Source organism: Mchenga conophoros, linkage group LG6 (genome assembly GCF_057382185.1).
Source record: "Mchenga conophoros isolate Kocher_MC1m ecotype Shallow Benthic linkage group LG6, M_conophoros_male_GT1.1, whole genome shotgun sequence".
Taxonomy (NCBI): domain Eukaryota; kingdom Metazoa; phylum Chordata; class Actinopteri; order Cichliformes; family Cichlidae; genus Mchenga; species Mchenga conophoros.
Genome location: NC_140531.1, coordinates 13,505,146 through 13,526,294, shown reverse-complemented (window position 1 = coordinate 13,526,294; position 21,149 = coordinate 13,505,146). Strand labels below are relative to the sequence as shown.

General features: G+C 40.4%; 1 protein-coding gene across 1 annotated transcript; it reads right to left on the bottom strand.

The window, feature by feature from the left end:
- Window positions 1-41: 41 nt before the first annotated feature.
- trip10b (thyroid hormone receptor interactor 10b) lies at window positions 42-20,597 on the bottom strand. The gene is made up of 14 exons (XM_085276301.1): window positions 20,285-20,597; window positions 14,028-14,143; window positions 13,854-13,907; window positions 12,865-13,012; window positions 12,638-12,700; window positions 12,175-12,279; window positions 11,771-11,899; window positions 11,446-11,592; window positions 10,531-10,692; window positions 3,623-3,732; window positions 3,022-3,154; window positions 2,859-2,926; window positions 2,225-2,346; window positions 42-2,136 (listed from the first exon to the last, which is right to left on the bottom strand). Exons 1-14 carry the CDS (start codon window positions 20,306-20,308, stop codon window positions 1,991-1,993), a joined length of 1,527 nt encoding a protein of 508 aa, XP_085132427.1. The 5' UTR covers window positions 20,309-20,597; the 3' UTR covers window positions 42-1,990.
- Window positions 20,598-21,149: the final 552 nt, after the last annotated feature.

Genomic DNA, 21,149 nt, shown 5'->3' with positions numbered 1-21,149 from the left:
TTGTTTCTTATGAGTAACACTGCAATAAAACGAGACAAATGTTTTTCCTTTTTTATGATACAAGTAAATACAAACATTTTCTTTTAAAAAATGACAATGATTCCTTTTGAATGTTGAGAAAACATTTACTCGTGCGGGTCAGAGTGCTGGAGAAGACGTGCGTAAACCTTATGTGGCTCATCTTTAAACGTTTCAGATTTGATCTTAGAAATATTTGATAGCTGTTGGGAGGGATTCCAGTGAGGAGGTGAATCATAAAACTCATTTCCTTTCCACTGATGCCGTGATTCTTCATAATATCGGCATTTCAAGTTTAAAGAAAAAAAGAAAAGGAAAGAGTTTTGCTTTTTAAAGGACCTCATTTTAGACAATCTGACCAGGCAAACATTCAGGAAACATGCAGTTTAAACAATTTGAGAATATGAGAAACAGAAAGCAAACAGCTGACCATGAGAGCTGTAACCCTTCCAGCGTGAGTCCGACCACCGCCAAAAACTGCCTGTAGACCACATTTGTATTAACAGATATGATAAAGCCAGTGAAGCTGCACCCTCAAACACAAGCAATTCACAGGGATCAAAAATTAATAAACTCTGCATTTTTTTTTTCACAACTTTGATCTTTCATTGCCAGCACTTTTCCTTTCGCTTCGGACAAACCTTTAATTCACAAAAAGCACCGCAAAGCAAGTTCCCTTCCAACCCTCTGTCACAGAGAAACTACAATGTCTGGTGTGAAGACAAAGGATAGGTTCACATGGTTTAAAAAGTCTGTCTTCACAGTACTCAGATCCTGCATAAGCCCCCTTTCAGCCACCTTCCTTTATTCTGACAGCTTCATGGACACTTCTGTAAACGTCACTATGTTAGAATGTGTAACATCACTTTTTACGCGACACGAGCCTGAACGCATGCCACGGGTTAACCGAGGAGCGTGCGCCGAATTAGACCGCGCACAGGCTCTTTGTGAGTTGCTTGACTCACCAGAAAATGCCCCAGACAGCAACAACCATTGTGCTTTCGTTATCTGGCCAAGTCAGTTATTAATTTCCAATAAGATTAAGACAGACCTCTGCAGTTTCCCCATTCCCAATCTAGAAGAGAAATCTCGCTCGCTGCGTGTGACGGGCAAGCTACAGGTCTCTGAGAGGCACCGTGCAGACAGAGACGCTGTGCTCTGCATGACAATCGCTGCGAGATCTAAATGTTCAAAAGTATAGTTACACTTCCATAGCGTGACTGTCTCCATCATTGTCGCGGCATGTCTGAATCAGGTCAGGAGGAGTCAGCAACAAAGTGAAAGTGTTTGAATAACCGGTTGGTGAAGCCATGGAGAAAAATGACTAATCTTCACATGGAGCCCGAGTTCTGTTCCAAACAGACCATAAACACACGTAAACCTATCCTTTCCTCTCACCGTCTACTGGGAGGGTCATTGTGCACTCCCTACTGAGTAGTGGTTTTCAGTTAAAATAATTAAACATCACATTTCTAAATAATAATAATAACAATAATAATAAAAAACCCTCACATTATCCTCTCACATGAAGGAATTGGGTAAATAGTTGGTGTTAAAACAAGAAAAGGTTCAGCAGGTTAATTCAAATCATTAGTGGGAAAGTCAAGTGGATGGATACAAACATTGCCATAAACATATCAAAGTATGTTACAGGAGTGGTCACTTCACACGTGACAAAATGTTCAGGCATACATTCAAAAGTTTTGGGGTTTTTTGTTTTAAAAGAGCTGAGATCTATAAAAGTCAAAGTTTCGTCCGTCTGCGTTTAGAGGCAACGTCTGCCACGGCGAGCAGAGATGGAGTGTATGATATTGCGATCAGCCTCGATAACAAGCTTTATAATCACTCACTTTCATCTCTCCATACACATCACTAGCTGAGATAAAAGATGTAGAGAGCAGCTCCAATTATCTGGAATGACTTTGTGTTCACCTTTGGCTGTTAACTTCCATCACAAGCTCTGTGATGGAAGTTAGGATGCGAGTTTGACATAGGATGAAGGTATATAGCCCTCGTCTCCACTGGCTCTAAGGACTCTCATCCATCCGTCGCCTTTATCCTCTTCCATTATGCTCAATAGCTCTCCCTCTTTAATGGAAACGGTGCCCTCGCTGTTGCCTGCACATAAACACCCAAGTAAGAGATGTATAATAGGCTAAATGGAGACCTATTTATTAACAAGTTTCATGTCAGTCATAAAATTCACCTTCAAAGCTGTACAGAGCCGTGCACTGGCCAATAGGACTTTCTATTTCATCAAACTCTTCATCGAACTCTGCGTAGATGTTCGCATCAGGATCATGTGTTACCCTGCTGGACATGCTCGTCCTCAGATGGAAAAAAAAAAAGATTACTCATTCTGTTTCACTTTAAATGTTCACACGCTAAGGTAACTGGTATCAGTGTCTAAAAGGCAGACATCAAGCTACAGCCAGCAGTCAGTTGACTCAGGACACAAGGCACCCCTGATTCAGACAACTGTCATGTGATGGCCATGTGACTTTTTAAAATTACATCAAGCAATAGCTCCTAAGGAGGTGCCTTGCTTTTTTGAGAGGGGAAAAAAGTCACATAAACGTCAGACCACCACAGCCAAGTTTAAAATGTGAACATCTTCAGTGGCCCAGCCAAACTTTTTTGTCACAAATCTGATCACCGAACTAGAAAATTATGATTTTCTATAAGCATAAATATGTGATTTCAGTTTTAAACGTGTTTTGGACAGTTTCTTCTCTTTTTATGACAGGTGGTCTACATTTCTTTAGTACTGTGCTATTTACATCAAGCTAAGCTAAGCTAAGCAAACTGAAAGTCTCCTCGTACGTTTCCTTTAAACTTACCCATACTCTGTGTTGTTGTTGACAGGAAATGGAGATTCCTCTCCTCCCAGAGCTTCTGAGAGCCACGTCTGTCAAGAACATGAAGATTTGAAATGTTTATGAAAATTGCCCCAAAATACAGTACGGTATTAGCTTGCGTGTGCATATGTATGTGCGCGATAACCTCGTATTTGGCGAGCTCTCCCCTCAGGCGGCCCATGTCCTTGGTCATTTCCAGGATCCGAGGTTCCAGACTGGAGGGGTCTCCCATCTGTGGATTCTGCTCATACACACCCTTCATCTTCTCCAGGGCTTCACTGACAAAAGTGATGAAACAAGAAGAGAGAGGTGTTAATGTTTGGGGAATGTGATGTTTAAGGAAGTCTTTTTGAGAACACTTGTTGAGCTGCTGTTTTAAATCACTGCAAAGCTGTTGAATGGGGTCGGGGTCAGAGCTTGGTGAAGTTATTTTGTTATCTATTAATGGAGCTGACATGAGCTCTAGGTACTATTACGTTCAAACAGAAAATAACCTTTTTAAGCTTCCACAAAGTTAGAAGTACACATTTATTTAAGATATGAAATGATGACTTTGCATTTCTATCTCTCTTATATATTTGCTGCTGTTTTGGTTTAAACAAGAAGCATGTGTGGGAGATATAGCCTCGGGCAGCCGCGTTTCATTTCAAAGTTAGTTCATGCACAAAGGAGCTCGCACTCGGCTGTCTGTCACAGTCAAAAGCATTTTTCAGAGACGTCTGTCATAGTGTTGCCGACGCTTTCACCTTTGGTCCTGTGCCTTCTGCAGATCTTTGTGGATATCGTCAATCTTCGTCTGCAGCCTCTTCTTCCTCTGCTCCGGAGGAAGGTGAGAGTAATCTTCTGCAGGAGTTTGCTACACAAACACACACACGACACCAACAACAACGGAAACGCACACGCAAACAGTTAAATCTCCTGAGCATCACGTATACAACAATCATATGAATTCTGACCACCGGCTGTCTTCATCTTTCCCACCTCTAGACAGACATCTTCACACACACACACACACAGGTTAATGCAGCAAATGCAGGTTGTTAGTTAAGGAAACAGAAACGAGGGAGAGACATTTATAGTAAAAACCCAGTAAGTAATAATGCATTTACAGTTTATACTGGATGAACAGTTTACAGACAGAACAAGGCCGACTCTCTCTCCTGTGATGGTATACAAGTACGCATTTAAGTAGCAGAAAAGATTCAATTCATCACACATAGTAAATTTTAAAAGACAATATAACAAAGAGGCACAGCAAACAAGTAAAATATGACACACAATGCAAATGCAAACTACAGAATACTGTTTTATATTATACGTTTTTAGGAATGTGCCTAATTGGGAAAAATATGACCCTGTATGATTTATGATACTGGGACTTTCTTGCTGGTTTTGGTTCTTAGTTTACGAACCAAAAAGTGTTTTACACGAAGAGCGAGGACTTCTGTGAAGGTAGCAGGTGTTGTGTTAAGCTACACTGGAAGGTAAAGTGCCAGCACTACTGATTCTACAGTAAGACAATAATAATAATAATAATATTGGCACACCAGTTTAAAAGAAATATGTTTTAAACTACTAAAAAGTAGGAGAAGGAGCGTAGTTAGAAAAGGTAAGGAGCTCCTTATGCCTACATGCACAAGCATTTAACATTAAACAAATGTTAATCTGGACTTTGGACTCAATAATCTAGTCCAATCTATTTTTGGAAACAGCTGGAGCAGCAACAATCAATGTTGGGTATTTACTGCTTTATGCGCACTCGTTATACATGATAGTTAATAAAAACCACTTTGGCTGTCTTCACTGTTGTTTTTAATATATTTGTGAAGTGAACCTCCAGGTTAAAATGTCATATTTTGTAACTTTTTATTAAGCTTTTTCCTGGATTGGATAGTCAAGCTATAATATACATATACTGTAAATAGTATGTAAAATAAATCTTTAAATTAAATTGATCTGAATTTACTTCAATGTTTCACCTTAAATGTTACATACCTGTATGTCATCACAGAGAGAGAAAATTCAGAGGACGTCCTCAATAGAACAAAAACAGTCGATTTTCCCATGAGATAACAGCATTTGATCGGGGGAATTAAAGAGTAACTGCAACCACACTGAGAACCCTGCGTGCACTGCCCACTAGGCCTTTTTCCACACACCACACCCGACTGTGATTACAGGTGTAATGCCATATCACTTATTTCCTTTCAGATCTCTTATCTAGCATAACCCACGCTGGTGCCACCAGTACTAATGCTGATAACAGCGACTGTGTTTCAAAACTTTCCATGTCCAGAAACAGTAAATGGACAGTAAACGCAGCGAGCTGCTGCTCTTGGAGAATCGCCTACAAAAGCTAAATCTCATTTAGGGTGGAGCATCTAGAAATGCACCAGCAGGTGTAGAAGACGACTGGGATCTGCAGGTTACACAGCATTTTCTGGTTTATATAAAATTATGACATGATGTGCTGTTCAAATGTGCATCCGTCAGCGCTGGGTGGAAGCAAATGACACATGAATACATTTACAATATTGGCAATAAAACAGCCATTCCACCATCAGAGGCGTTCTAATAAAACGGAGAAATATTTTATTGAACTGATGAGACGGGAGCCCAGAAACAAGCTTCACTACCAGCCCAACTCCCACAATGCAGCCCGACCTTTACAGAGCTCTTTGTTGTGGCAATTAGTTATTTCATCACTTCCTTACTTGCGCTTTCATTTTAAAACAAGTGTGCTTATTAATTATATAATAAGAACGTCTTTATAATAGCGTAAATTAAATGGCATGTGGCTTTAGGAGCGCGGGGAACTGGTGTTGTTTGAAAATTACCCCACAAAACGAGGCCTTGACGAAAGCGAAGCTTCCTTTCCCACGGTCAGTGATAAATGAAAGCTGCACTCGCGCTGTCTCGCCCTCTCTGTACCTGGATACTGCCTGGAGCTACCAAAGGATTCAAAAGACACGTTTCTATTATGCTAACAGCACCTTTCTTCTCTTCTTCAAACAGGCTACATGCTCACACAATTATAAAGGTACGGCCGTTCCAAGCATCTGGACAATGACAACATTTGTAATTTCTCCTCTGCACGCCACCACAGTGGATTTTACAATCAAACAATCAAGATGTGATTGAAGTGCAGGCTTTCAGTTTTAATTCAAAGGGGTTTAACAAATGTATTCTATTAGATGTTTAGAAATTTTAGTCATATAGTGTTTTTCCATGTAGTTATTTTTGCAGTCAATGATTGCCTGGAGTCTGAAACCCTGTTTCCTCCCTTGAGATGCTCTTTAGTGCAGCCACACTCAGTTGCTGTTTGTTTGTGGGTCTCTGTGCATTCAGTTTTGTCTTCCGTAACTCAAATGCGTTCTCTGTTGCTTTGAGATCACGTACCTGACTTGTGTATTTAGAAATATCCAATTTTTTTGTCTTGAGAAATTCTTGGTTTGCTTTTGCAGTGTGTTGTTGGTTATTAGCTATCTGCTCAGTGAACCTGCTGAATCTGAGCAAAGTATGGCTCTGTATACTTCAGAATTCATGCTGCCACTTCTGTCGGCAGGCACAACATCAATAAACACTAGTTTCCCAGTTCCGCTGGCAGCCTTGCATGCCCATACCATAACACTGCCCCCAACATGTTTGAGAGATAATGTGTATGCTTCAGATCATGAGCGATTTCTCTCCGGTAATCTTGGTTTTATCTGTCTAATGATTTTTAAGTTAAATCTTGCCTTTCTGTTGTTGAATGTAACTAGTAGTTTGCGCTATGTTGTAAATGCCCCGTATTTTATTCACGAAGGCGTCTCTTGTTCTTCACTTAGATAAGGCTACTCTGAAGCATATCTAACACATTTGAGAACACCTGGGATTCTGAATGTTCGTGACTTGGTTAGATATTGAGAAGTTATTCTTACCCATTAAAAAAATGATTTAATCATCCATTTCAGTGGTCTTCTGTGGTCTTTCAGGGCTTTATGTGCTGATAGGTTTGTCAGTGATTTTTTTCTGGTCTCTCTGATAGGCTGAAAAAACAAAATAAACCTAATGATGTTCCATCACATCTCTTTTGGTTTTGAACCGAGAGCTCCAGTAAACAACTGAACACAAGTTCAATGTTTGTGATCAACTCAATTTATTTTTAAATCGTAAGATAAAGAGGAAACTGCCCTCCTGTGGCTATGCTTGTCACTCAACAATTGCTTTTGAGCTTTGGGAAAAAAGAAATGTCTGTAATTCGAAAACACTTAATGCCATACTTTTGTTAAAGTAGGGGATTAATTAAGTCTGCATTTCAATCACATCTTGATTTTTTTTTTTTTATTTAAATCCTCAGCTGCGATGTATCAAGAAAAATGACAACAATTTAGTCACTGTGCAAATAGTTATGGACCTAACTGTAGTTTATATACACATATGACTGGAGGAAATAGTTCCCATCTGTGGAAGGAGCTCTAGTTTACATCTATACTGGTCAAAATATTTAAGGAACACTTTTTAAATGAGAGAAAAGCATCAAGTCATTTAAACTTCTTGGCTAATGACGTGCTCAGTTAACTAGCGGGGGGTGGTGGTGGTGGTGGTGGTGGGGGGGGGGGGGGTTTAATCAGTTTCAGCTGTTCTGTTTTTAAAGAAGGTAACAACAGGTGCACTAGAGGGGCAACGATGAGATACTACAAAAACAGGAATTGTTTCACAGGTGGAGGACACTGATATTTTCCCCTCATCTTTTCTGACTGCTTTTTTAACTAGTTTTGCATTTGGCTAAGGTCAGTGTCACTACTGGTACCACGAGGTGATACCTGGACGCTACAGAGGTTGCTCAAGTAGTCTCACGATAGCTCATCGGTATGTGCCATTGCGTGAAGGTTTGCTGTGTTTCCAACCACTGTCTCACAAGCATGAAGGAGATTTCGGCAGACAGGCAGTTACTCTAGGAGAGCTGGACAGGGCTGTAGAAGGTCCTTAACCCATCAGCAGGACCAGTGTCTGCTCCTTTTTGCAAGGAGGAACAGGAGGAGGAGGCCATTGGACTGGAAAGGCCATGACAGTGTTATGCTGCCCATAATATTGTTAAGGATGACCGATTTGGTGGTCTGGACAGGCATATCCATGGAGGGACACAAAGACCCATACAGGCTAAGCAACAACACCCTGACTGCTATTAGATATCCTTGGATCACCTGGCAGACCCTACATCAATGCAGTGGGTGCTGGGGTCCTCCTGGTGCGAGACCATGCCCGGCTTCATGTGTGAGAGCATGCAGGCAGTTCCTAGAAGTTGAAAGACTTCATACCATTAACTGACTTCCAAGCTCACCTGACCTAAATCCAACAGAACTGGGACATTATGTTTCAGTCCATCCAGTGGTGCTGGGTTGCATCTCAGACTGTCCAGGAGCTCAGCGATGCCTTGGACCAGATCGTGGAGGAGATCCCCCAGGTAATAACCCATCATTAGGATGTTGTCAGGCATACAAACGAACTACTGAGTGCCATTCTGAGCTCTTGCAATTAAATGAAATTGCAATTAAAATGGACTCGCCTGCCACCTCATTTTTTCAGCCCACTGTAGATTGATAATTTTTTATTTCCATCACACAATGTGGCCACCTTTCAGTCCTAACACATTACCTAGTCCATTACAGTATAGATATCCAGTATGACTTTTTCCCCCATTGAGATATGATGTATTTTCAAAGTGTTCCTTAATTATGAGCAGTGTAATGTGTTGCAGCATCCCCCTGCAAGCAGTGACTGGAAGAGTTGGAGGAAGTACAACATCAACCAGCTATCCGGTGACATTTATTTCCTGAATGACATGACTTGGAGCAGATGCCTCCCTGTGTCAGGAATCTAAAGTCAAGCAGGAAGTAAATTCCTTGCTTTGTAGGGGTCAAAGGTACTGAAAGCCAACTGAACTGTAGCTAAGCGCAAGAAAGTGGGGTCAGTCACGAACAGAAGCTGTCAAACGGAAACAGATATGCCCCTCAGCTGCGATGAGCAATCAAAATAGTAAAAACTAAACTTCTTTGCAATTGATTATGTCCTCTTAACAGTTCTCTGTCTCTTTTATTATTGTGGTGGTCTATAGGGGACATTTTTTACTGAGTGGCTACTGGGATAACTTGACAGCAAGGGTGTCTGTGCTTTCTACCCACAAAGGTCAGTGCAGCATTAATTAGTGTGGAGTTACTCCTTATATATCACTTCCCCTTGAAAAGAATCCAGCACCAGATCAAGTTCTACCGGTATACCCTCTATGTAGTGATCATAATTGTTACCATTTGCTTTTGAGCTTGCATTATCTAGACAGAAAGAAACAAAGAGGCAGGTACACATCAAACACATGGCATGGAACGCACAGATACAATATCAACCAAAGCTTGTGTACATGAAACAGATTAGGACAGCAAAACAAGGGCGTGAACACGACAGCAAGCGAGGGGATGGAGGTCAGACGTGAACCAAGACGGGGGCGTCACTCACCAAGCAACATTTGTTTAATGTCTTTAAGGTGGAAATCCTGAGTTTGACAGAGGCTGAGGGTTGGGGTGGAATAAAGAAGGAGGGGAAGATGGAGAACAGAACAAGACAAGGTGGAGGAGCAAGGGAGCGGAGAATAGGAGGGATAAAATAACAATGGTAATGAGAAAAGAAGAAAGGGGAGAGAGCGGGTGAAAGAGGTGCACAGCTTGAAATAATGTGTGTAAAGAGGGACAGTGAGAAATATGTTTGGGGCATGTCTGTGCAGCAGCCTGGAATCAGAATCGGCCCCCTAGGCAATGGGGTAGTGGGGTACGACATGAGTGGAATGTGAGCTGAGTCTGATGTATGCGTGTGTGCGTTTGTTCGAAACTGCTGTTATAAGACTATGACAGGACCGTATTTGCAATTCTCGATAAGGTTGACAGGAGCCAGAGTCCCACACTGCATCGAGCACCTGCAGGTTTTCTGTTTCTAGAGTTTGGAGATTAACTCTGTAAAAGTGTTGAGAGACTGACTAACACTGTATTGTAAATGGACTTTGAATGGGACCTGCTGATGAAAAGAAAATACAGAATGAAGCTCTTCCTGCAGTCTGCTGGATAATAGACCTTTTTCATAACTTGACACGTCACAGCAGGGAAAACACAGATGCCTTAATGATGGCTGCATTCCACTTAAGGGAGGTCCTGCTTTTGTTCCATGCAGTGGCTTAATGGGACACTGAAAGGAAATGGGCTGTGCTTTCTGTATTACAGTATAAAAGGTCATAAAGGTCTGTAGAGAAAAAAAGGTCTTTCATCACAATTTCAGAGACTTGCAACACAAAAACAAACTGCCTGTCAGGTTAAAATTCTCTCTATAATACTAACAACAAGGTTTATGTTACATCCTGATGAGATTTGTAATTTCAAGCTCCATATTTAAATAACTCAAGGCAAAAGAAAAAGAGTGTCTTTGTAAGTTGATTAGCATGCCCAATCGTGAAATCAACTCTGTCTTCATTTCAAAATAATGTAAAAACATGTACTATTTTAGGAAAGACTAACAAAACTAACTAAGTTAGCTACACATCTTTTTAAAAATGTTGGGATCATCTTAGCCCAGATTAGAAATGATATTCAGGTTTTTACATGCAGAAGAGGAGAGTGCGGTACAAGTTCACCTTGTGTTTCTTGCTGAACGGCCAGATCAGGCCGCGCACTTTTGGCGGGTTGAGGCTGGACTCTGAGGTTGCCGATTTAATGCCCTGGGAGTAGTCTTCAAAGTCCACATCTGCAGGTGGCTCGAAACCAGATTTGTGCTGCTCGATGACCAGAATAGAGTCCTCCAGAGAACAAAACAAAGAAATAGACTCAGTCACATCAAAGCAACAAACGGAGACCTTAAAAGGGTTGGCAGTGACACTGGATTTTTAAGTGCAGCAATTAGAGGCGTTTAATCTTTTTATTTAATTATTTCTTTTATTTTACAAATTTTACAGCTAAAAAGCAACATCAAAGTCAAAAACCACCATTCCTTCCACTAGATGCTGTCTACATACGCTGGTCAGAAGTAAATGCATTTAGGTACATTTTTACCCCTCTGTAAAAACAGTGAAGAGGTGAATTTCTGTATAAGTGACTCATTTCCAATTTGTAGCCTGAGAGTTTTTTGTTTTTTTTTCACTTAACGTTTTACATGACAGATCTGGATTTTCCAGACGTTAAGAGAAATTCTGTAGCTTAATAATTAGCCGTTATCTGTGTGACAGTCAGACAGTATAAAAGATGGCTGCAGCCTTGATGTCATGACCCCAAACACACTCAGTGGCTAATGGCTTGCGATTGGCCAATCCACTAACCAATATCGATGCAGTTTCATACCACAGATAATCCTGTATTTTGGAATACAGTATGAGAAAAACTAATAAAACTGTTTAATTTTTTAATCAAAATCACCCAAAAACAAGTGACTGAGCCCATAAACTCTGCAGGAAAATGTTAACAGTGACATCTCCAAGTTTTGCTTAAAGTTGTGTTTTCGTGGAGATGACTCTAAACCTGACAGAAAAAAAATATGACAAACATTTCACACTTGCCTGTTTCTCATTAACTTTTGTCCCAGCAGCAGAAATTCCTTCTAGACACTTCGAGATGATGGGCAGCACCTTCTTCTCAATATCTGAAAACTTGCAGTAGCCATCCGCAAGGCTCCGGATCCTCCGCTCATCCATGCCTTGCAATTTCTGTTCACAGCACAAATTAAAGGGCCTCCTTTCACAATCAGACGTGCTGATTTCTACAATGGCCACTCATCAATGTATGAACTCACTGAATTGTTTTGTTTATATTGACATATGTCATATTAGCTTTGTCCACTTGTGCTACATCATCACAGTGTTTTTATGAATACGTTTGCCTTACATTGAGGAGCTGCGGTATGTCGGTGTAATAGTGGTTGTTCTGTTCCTTGTTGTATTTCTGGAGTTCTGCTGCATAGTCGTTCCTGCACTCCTCTGCCGTGTGAGTGCGAGCATGGGCATGCTGCTTGGCCTTTCAGAGTGAAGGGCAGATGGAACAACAGAAACAAGAGATGGGAGGATAAAAGGGTTCAGCAAGAAAAAGAAATGAAGAGAGACAAAACAAAATGCAAAGTGGAATGCAGGAATAGATGCACGGAGGTGATGGGAGGATACACAAGGAGGTGAGCGGGAGACAAAAAGTAAAAGTTCATGGAGGGAAAATATCACAAAATCCAAAAGTGGTAAAAACAAACTAAAAACGAAACACTGCTCAAGTAAAGCTAGCGCGTGCATGTGTGTGTTTACTTTTTCGACATCGACTTTGGTGGCATAGACCTCGCACTCCGCTTTCTCTGCTTGTTGTGAGGCTTTTTCCGCCTCCGCCCACTCCTTGGCATAGCGCTTCTTCGTCTGTAGGCATAAACACACACATATTAAACTTAAACACAAACTTTATTTTTAATAATTTCAGCCCTAGTAGTATTAACAATTTAAAAATGAAAGAACTGAGTTCCACTTGAGATACTAAGAGTAAAGTCATGGCCATATTTTACTGCCCCTCGGGTAATCTGTCACCTGAAGAGTTACCAATAAATTATTAACAGCATGACAGCAAAAATCATAATAACGTAAACTCCAATGATGTCATTGAGATATTGCTGTAACATCTGTAGAATAAGAATTACTACCAAGAATATCTTCATCTTGAGGTACCACTTGAGTGATCTGCTCAGTAACAAACTAAAACCGCGAACAACACAAGACTCACATTTTCTAGGTGCTTAAAGCTGCTCTCTAAATTCTGCTGGGCCTTCTTGACATCAGCCAGGTGCTGAGGAAGGAAGAGGATGCAATAAATGTCAGGCGGTTCAAGATGATGACGGCAAAGTGTGCAAATCAGTCTTTAACCTGCCAAACTTTCCCGTCAGTTCTTCCTTTCTTTTTCTCCCCCTCCCTCCCTATCTCCCTCTCACACTCGCTTCCTCCTTCTCTCACCGTTTTCCGTTCTTGTTTAAAATCCTGAAGCTTCTTCAAGAGATCAACACAGATGCCAGTTATCAAGTTTTCAGCAATGAGCTCACGTTGCCCGGCGTAATCGTTGAGCTCGTTGAGGATCTCCTGGAATGAAGCATGGTTGCTGAACCTGCGAGAAGATGGCAAAGGGATAAAGTGTTGGCTCCAAAGGTCAAGATTTAACGTACTATTTGGTAAAAAAACAAAACAAACCCTACTCTGAACAGCAGTTGTAAAAAAAAAAGTAATAAACAAACTATTAAAAAATGGACATAATGATCATAGCATCACATGTCACATACTGGTTACTGAAGTCCTGTTGGAGTGTTTTTGCATTGCCGTCTGTGTGTTTTTAAACCAGACGTGGCAAGCAGCACGTCTGACTGAGAAACTGAGTTGCGCTACATGCTAATGAGTGAGGTTATAATGGACATCATAGTTTCAGGTATAAGGCACTTCTTCATTTGCTTTGTTTTTCAGACTCAGAATGATATAGTTTCGTATATGGTTTGCATATTCTCTATGTTTGACATGCAGCCTTTATTACTTCAAGCTAACTACCATGCTACCAAGCTATAGCTATCTACTGATTAGCATAGTTTTGGACCATCTGTTCAAAATCTTTTAAGCCTCCAAACCACAGTTAGCACAATTTTTAGTATCATATTTAATTATGTGCCATGCTACTCCACTAGCTCAAGCTTTTTATCCGAATGTGTGAATGCAAAGAAGAAAAAAAGATGCTAAACGTGAAACTTGAAAATGTTAGCCCACATGATCACAGCATTCTCTTACATACAATCTTCAGTCATTTCTGCAAAAACTTTGCACCATTTGCAACTTATCTGCAGTCATTAAAGTATATAGTTAAAGGTTATATCAGAAAAACCTCAAAAACCAAGAAAATGTTATATACAAATAAAAAAATAAGAGCTGAAATGGAGAAATGTAACAAGTTTTTGTTTTCTTACTTGCAGTCTTGATCTTCCCTGTTTCCTCGTTTGGCATATTTCTTTGTGAGATTTCTGTTGGAAAAGTGTAAAAACATCCACTTGACTAGCATGCATAGGGTAAGAGCACACACAAAAAATAAATTCAAGATCCCATTTCATATAAAAATGAATAAACATTCAGAAGGACCACACCTGAGCTGCTTGGCGTAATTTTGTTCTATCTCCGACCGCTCCTTCACAAATTTGATGTAGCGGTCCAGCAGGTCAAGGCCCGACTGTGTATGCTTGTCGATGACATCATACTGATCCTGAAAGAAGAACAGCACAGAGAAACATGTTTTATATCAAAATATCACCTTTGGTTTCTGGACAATTTCAATGGAAACTTCTCCTTCCATTGAAATTGTCCTTCCTTCCTCATCCTGTTACTTCCCTAACTATACAAATGCCATAGCATGTCAGTAGGTCAGATTGCCTTTTAAAACTCTGTAAGCTGACCAAGCACAAGCAAAAACACGGCTTCAGCAAACTATGACACAGGACTTAAAAGAGTTTTTCACCAACAGCCACTCTGATAAAGCAAACATCCACAGCGCCGTGTGCTGCAGGGCTGCAAAAAATTATTGTTTTTATCATTGCTGCTGAGTATTTTCTCAGTGAGACGACTTGGTCTTGAAAATGTCAGGAAATACTTTTAAATGCCCACGAGAATTTTCCGAAGCCATAACAGATGTTATGAAATTGTTTCTTTTGTCTGACACAAGGTCACGAAAGCCCAGAATACACAGTTTGCAATCACAAAAGGAAGCAAAAGTTCTCACAGCGCAGACATTGGAGAATATTTGGCCTTTTTGCTTGACTTACACAATTAGTTCACAAAATGAGACTCATTGCTCAACCCGGGATGTATTTCACAAGGCGCATATTCTGCATTTAATTTAGGGTTGCAGTTAACTTAATATTCTCATTATTGATTGTTCTTCTTAATTTTTCTTCTTCTATCAAGCTAATATTAGGTCTTTTTCTCAATGTAAGTTGGGCTGTAAGTTCCCACAGTCCAACATGCCTTCATGTAACTCATTTTTTGCCCATTAAAATTTTTAAAAACAACAAAATTATTTCCTTCATAAAACAATAAGCAGAAAACATTCACTTGTGCCATTTTGCATTAAAAAAATAATTAAAACAACAAAAATTGATCCCTTATTAAGACGAACACTGATTAATTTCCTGTGGCTCAGCTAATCGTTTGAGCTTTAATTAAATTGCCTTTCGCAACTCATTTAATCAGGCTGTCGATCTGCCACAAATAGAAAATGGAGGCCTAAGAATAACTCACTGCACACGGATACACACAAGTATGAAGGTGTAGTAGAGAATAAAAGCGCTCCAACAGTACTCTCCTGTCAGCATTCCTCCCTCGCTTTAGACACATCTGTGCAAATCAATCCACACACACACAAAAACCTGTTGGACCGGTAAGGGAGCCCTGCTGGCTTTTATTTACACTGTTTAATGACATACAGTGAGAAGCACCTCGGAGGAGAAAACAATCTGATTACATGGAAACATGAGAGTCTGGGACACGTAATAAAGCCCCACGGGTGGGTCCCTTGTTGTGTCTCTTGTGAAGCACAAAGGAGGGCTCCACCTTTTTCTTTGTTGTGGTGTGTGTGTGTGGTTAAGTGCATGCGTTGGTGCTGGAGGGCCTTCTGGGACCAGAGACACAGATACAGAGTCCTCAGAGGAGGGGGAATCTAAATGGAGATCACACAGTAACACAGTTTGATATGAGAGGCCATGAAGGAGGCGAACGGGATAAGAAAATAGGAAAGTATGATAAAGCAACATAGTTTATGCCAGGAAGTAAAATGACCGTGGAAATCAGATTGAATTATTTAATGCAGGTTTCGATGCAAGAGATTAAAGAGTGTATGACGAGTTCTTGACACAGATTAATGCGTGCATTTCCCACTTCTGTTGCACTACCTCACTTTTACTGGAATACATGTGCATGCTTGTGTGACAAAAGGAAACTGATTGTAAGACAAAGAGCGTTCAAGAATGAGATAATGATTAGCTCAGCGTGAACCTCCGCCCTGTGACTGACGCTCCCAGGGGCCTATCTAAACCCTGGAACCAGTCTGACTGGTCCTGCCCTCACAGTACTGCCAGCAGCAGCCGTGCTTCCTGACTGCAGCTGATCTGGTGTCAGGTTTTTACCTCATCTACTCATAAAAGCCACCCAACAACATTTACTGTAATAACTACTTGTAAGTCAGCTTCTAAGTTATTAATAGCTTTTGTCAGAGTGGTAATTTACTCAAATGGGTTGTACGACTCGTGTTTAAAGACCACGTCCAGGCAGGTTTACTACGCATTACTATGAATTCTATTACTTACTTTGCAATTATTTTTTTTTAAATCATACAACTTTTGAATGTGAATTTCATGTTAAATTGTCCGTGCAAATAAAGCTAATTATCTAAATGTTATACCCATTTTCAGAAAACTGAATACACTGTCACTGAAATATTAGATACATGTTGAATTTAATTGACATATTGGAGTCAAAGATTTTCAAAGAGGCTCTTTTAGAATTGTTTTTGTTGTTATTTTTACAAAATACGATAAATGTAAATTTAGAATATGGACAGCAAAGAATTAAAGAAAAAGCTGAAAGCTTAGTGGATGTCAATTTTGCCAAAGTGGAAATCTGTCACTTAAAGCATGACTTATAGAAATCACCCTTTAAAGATATGCAGTGTGGGATTCTGTGTATTTACTGGAAAACGTAATGCACAGTTAAATAAGTTAAGTTAAATATTTTAGCAAATTGCAGTCAATGTAACTGAGCATTTGCAGAGGAATCTTTTTCGTTTGTTAAGCCACTTAAATACTGTTCTCTAAATCATTCAAAGATTAAAAAAAAGGCCCCTAACTCAAAAGATGAACCAGTGCTGTGTTTACATATAACAGGCAACTCAACCAAAGAAACCATTTAAAACTTAGACTTTGCTTTGCAACGAATTTGTTCCCATTTCGTTAGTTGAAAGATAACCTACTTTGACAGGTGTAAAATTGGTCAAGCATGTCATGGTTCGGGGCTGCATTTCAGCCAGTGGTGTTGGGCATCTTCCAAAACTCCAAAAGTGATGGAATTATGAACACAAAAAAGTATAGTGAGATTTTGATTGACCATGCAATACCATCTGGAAAGCATCTTATTGCCAAATGCTTAATTTGTCAAATCTCAAACACACGGCCAAGGCACTAAAATCATATCAGGATAGAGAAAACACACAATGAAACACTATCAGTGATGGATTGGCCTCGCCAGAGACCTCAACCAGCAGTGTGGGCTCATCCTGACAGAGAGCAGAATAAAAGAGAGCCAGAATACCAAAGAACAGCTTTGAAAGTCCTTTAAGAAGCCTGGAGAACTATTCCTGAAAACTGCTGAAAGAAATGACAAGAAAGCTGCCTGCAATACCTTCTCTACTACGCCTTCATACTTGTGTGTATCCGTTCAGGCGGTGTTAAAAAAATGTAGTCAAACCACATATTGACTTTCAAGCTTGTTAGAATTGTACAAACTCTGCTTTTGCTTTATATACTGTATTTCCATTCATGTTTGCACATTAATAAATCGCTGCACCCATTTGCAACTTTCATAGTAGAATATAAAGAAATGAGTGGTGTCCTAAAACACTGTACTACACTGCTCTGTGTGCAAAATAGGCGTTACATCAATAAACATGCCGTAATTTCCAGAAATGCATAACATACAATTAATATTTCTTATACAACCACCATTGCTTTACATGCCAATACAACTTGGGATCAAGATAAAGGAGAAATTGGGCACAATGGAGGAAGCAGTGATGTAGCTGATTTATATCTAGGTCCCTGAATTACATATCAGCAGGATGCAGGCAGGTCAACAAAGAGAGACCATTCCACAGCAACATCATTCTTTAAGTTTGATTACCTGCTCTGTGCAAACATGTACAATATTTGTTATCAAAATGACCTAAATGAACGAGTCAGTTTCCACTATTTTCCACAGCTAGCTTGTTTTAGTGTCATCATGTGATCAGGGAGATTTCTTCCAACTGAACTGGCAAAAAGCAAAACGCACGTACACGGACACACAATCATCCTGATTGCGAAGTAGATGGTTTTCAATGTGACAGAGCTGCATGTCCTCAAGCAAGAGTTTAAATCCACATGACCTGAGATGTTTCACTTCTATTAATGGGATAACTCATGCTTTAAATAATCAAAATCTTTGATAGGACAATAGAAATGCTGAACCTTCTGCACAAAGTACGCTGCTTACATCATGCGTTCTTGTTACAAATTGCAAGATTTTTTTCTCTTTTGAACAACATGCGATTGACTTGGCTCCGCGGTGATTCGACACCTTCTGGATTGCGTCATATTTAATAAGAACTGGTGGTGGTTTTAACTAAGCAGCCAGTAAGTCGGTCATTACAAAGCTATGCCGTGCAACAAAATATTGTCTAAACCCACAGGACTTTATTTTGACATCAAGCACAGAGTCGAACGCTCACCAAAGACAATTAATATGTCTGAGCGTATTTTAGAGGGCATGTGTCTGAAATCAGGCCCAATAAATCTTTTATGATTTAATTTGATGAGATGGTGACGATGCACAACCAAGAAGCCGGAACAGTTGAAGGTTCTTCCAGAATTAAAACAGCACTATTAAATCAGCTGAAAAAGAAATGCATGACGTGTTTCCAGGGTTTGTCTCTCCTCATCCCCAAGATATTCAGTTTACACAAACAGAGAGAGAGCATGTTAACCTAAAACTGGATCAATCCATCTATCTTCTCTTGTTTATCCAAATCAGGGGGAGGGCTTCAACCTCTCCAAGCTATCATAGGGCAAGAGGTGAGGTACACCATGGAAAAGTCCCCAGTCTATTGCAGAGATAACACACAGAGACAGATATCTACTGATGCTCACATTCACACCAAGAGCCAATTTAGAATCACCAGCATGTCTTTGGACTGTGGGAGGAAGCTGGGACACCTGGACAGAAAGCATACTGCTACAGGGAGAGCATGCAAACTCCACCCAGAAAGGCTCAGGACACTTCTTGCTATGAGTCAGCAGTGCTAACCACTGCACTGTGCAGGCTCAATTTCATATTTCAGTACCGCTTATCTCAATTTTAATGCAAAAAAGCTATGGTTTCAAATCCTCGAACGTGAGAATCATACCTGTTTCTATGTTCCATGACAAACCAAATATCTTCTGATTTTGGAAAGAATTCTCAAATGTCACATCATGCTTTTGTCTACAAGACATTTACTCACTAAACTAATAAATAAATAACGCTTTTCTCATCGTTTCAGGTCTAGGCCTCTAACTCTTGCTCCAGTATCAATGAAGCCTCATACACCCAAGTTTATGGTATGCAGCCAAACCCACTGCAAGCAATTGAATGCAGTTGAATGACTTTCAACTCTTTTGGAACAGACACACATTAGATTCAGGCCATCAGCCTCACTAAGTCTAACTCTATCTGTGCAATCATTTCAGATCGCTGTGCCCAAATGTTTTCATTTTCTTTGACCTAAAATACAACAATGTGTAGTCAAAGGCACATGCAGCCACCTTCACTCATCTGATTAACTAGGAACTACTCTGATAATCAATGAACTGTTCAAGAAGCAGAGATGGTGAACGATCTCTATCTGGAGCTTTCCAGATGGGAGGATTTCCTGTCGTTCTGTGACACCGGGCAGGACAGAACTTTGCTTTAGGATTTTGGGGAAGAGGATTTCTGATCTTTAGAGCCAAACGCTGAGAGAGATCTTTATCAGTCAGTGCCTTAGATCTTGTGGCTTGTAGCCACAGTCCCTTAAATGCCCTGTCACCCAACTGAAGGCGCTGGTGTTGGTGTGCCGTGACTGATGAGGGAGCTGACTGTACTGATGATTCAACAACTGAGACACGGGCAAGAGCAAGGAGGTTATACTTTCCTAAACATTGCACTGTTTGTATCTGCAGCCAGGACACTTCCTGTCACAAAGGAAAATTTCAGGTTTGAGCTCATATGAAAGAAGAGGATAAAACAAACAGTGTGTGTGGTGGAGCACACCCTAAGCTCACTGTGTGCACACAAAAGTGCACCAGAAAAGAGTAATAAACCTCTCCTTTCCCCTCTGCTTATGATAAGGTATGCAGCAGGAGTTGCGAAATCCTGTCGCTGCAGGCTTTACAGATAGACTCCTGCTGTTGTCTTGCTTAGCCAAGGCCAGCTACTGAAAAACAACCGTGTGCTACGGTGAATGTCGACGAAAACAATTAAGAGGGCACCGCACTTAAAGAAACAGTGAAAAGGCGGAACGCTGTCCTCTAAGGACTTATCCCAGAAGGCTCCTCCGCTTCTTCTGAGCCAGCTGTCAACTTACCCAGAGCTGTGTTCCCCAGTCCATGTCGCCAAAAAAGTTCAGATGCGAGAAGATTCGCAGAGCAGGACTCTTCGGTGTGTTAAGGCAAAAGGCGATCAGGCAGAGATTGTTTTTTAATTATTAGTATGTTCTTTAAAGTAAAACTCTTCTCGGAACAAAACTTTGAGGCACGAAAGCGGAGATGGTAGAGGAAATGTTTGAAGGAAGTCTACGCCTTCTCCTTGGCACGGACGCGACTGTCCTGTTTCTTCCAGCAGGCAGCGAGCGCAAAAAAAAAGTGTTCCTGAAACAACTCTGGGTCCGAGAGAGGGAGGAGGAGGAGGAAGCGGCCTTTCTGTTTGTTTTATCTTAAAGAAGCAGCTTGAGGTTGTTGTTTTTTTCATAATAAAAGCTGGTGTTGGGCTCCAAACTTTAACCCAATGATGTATCCAGTGCTCGTCAGATAACTCACAACATTACACATAAGATTAAACCAAATAAACTAATTAACTTTTTCCCCCACAGCACTGATAGAGGAAGTAAGAACATTCTTTAAGCTACTTAAAACTTTTTTTTTTTACCCTCGTTGTAACATAAAACAGCACCTTCCTTGTGGGGCCCTTTTTTGTGTTTAAAAAGTATAAAAGTTTTTTAATGGCCAGCAGGGGGCGACCTCAAGGAGCGCCCTTGTATAGCCCATTTTGGGGAAAAAAATTCTCCAGCTGTGTTGTTCTATGACATCAGTGCACACGTTCCAGATGTGTTTATGATCTCACTAGTTTCTGATAATGTAACGTGGTGTTAATTTTGTAAATTATAGTCAAATTTAAAGAAAAACAGATGATATAGCAGTCTAAACCTGTGACTTCTGGGGGTTTTTTAAAAA

Bases quoted from the DNA above. Each gene is read 5' to 3' on its own strand.
- trip10b (XM_085276301.1), bottom strand. From the start codon at position 20,308: ATGGACTGGGGAACACAGCTCTGG. The intron at 12,701-12,864 runs GTGAGAGAAGGA...TTCCTTCCTCAG, and splicing joins TTAAACAAGAACGGAAAACG to CACCTGGCTGATGTCAAGAA. The intron at 2,927-3,021 runs GTTATCGCGCAC...TGTTCTTGACAG, and splicing joins GAGAGCTCGCCAAATACGAG to ACGTGGCTCTCAGAAGCTCT.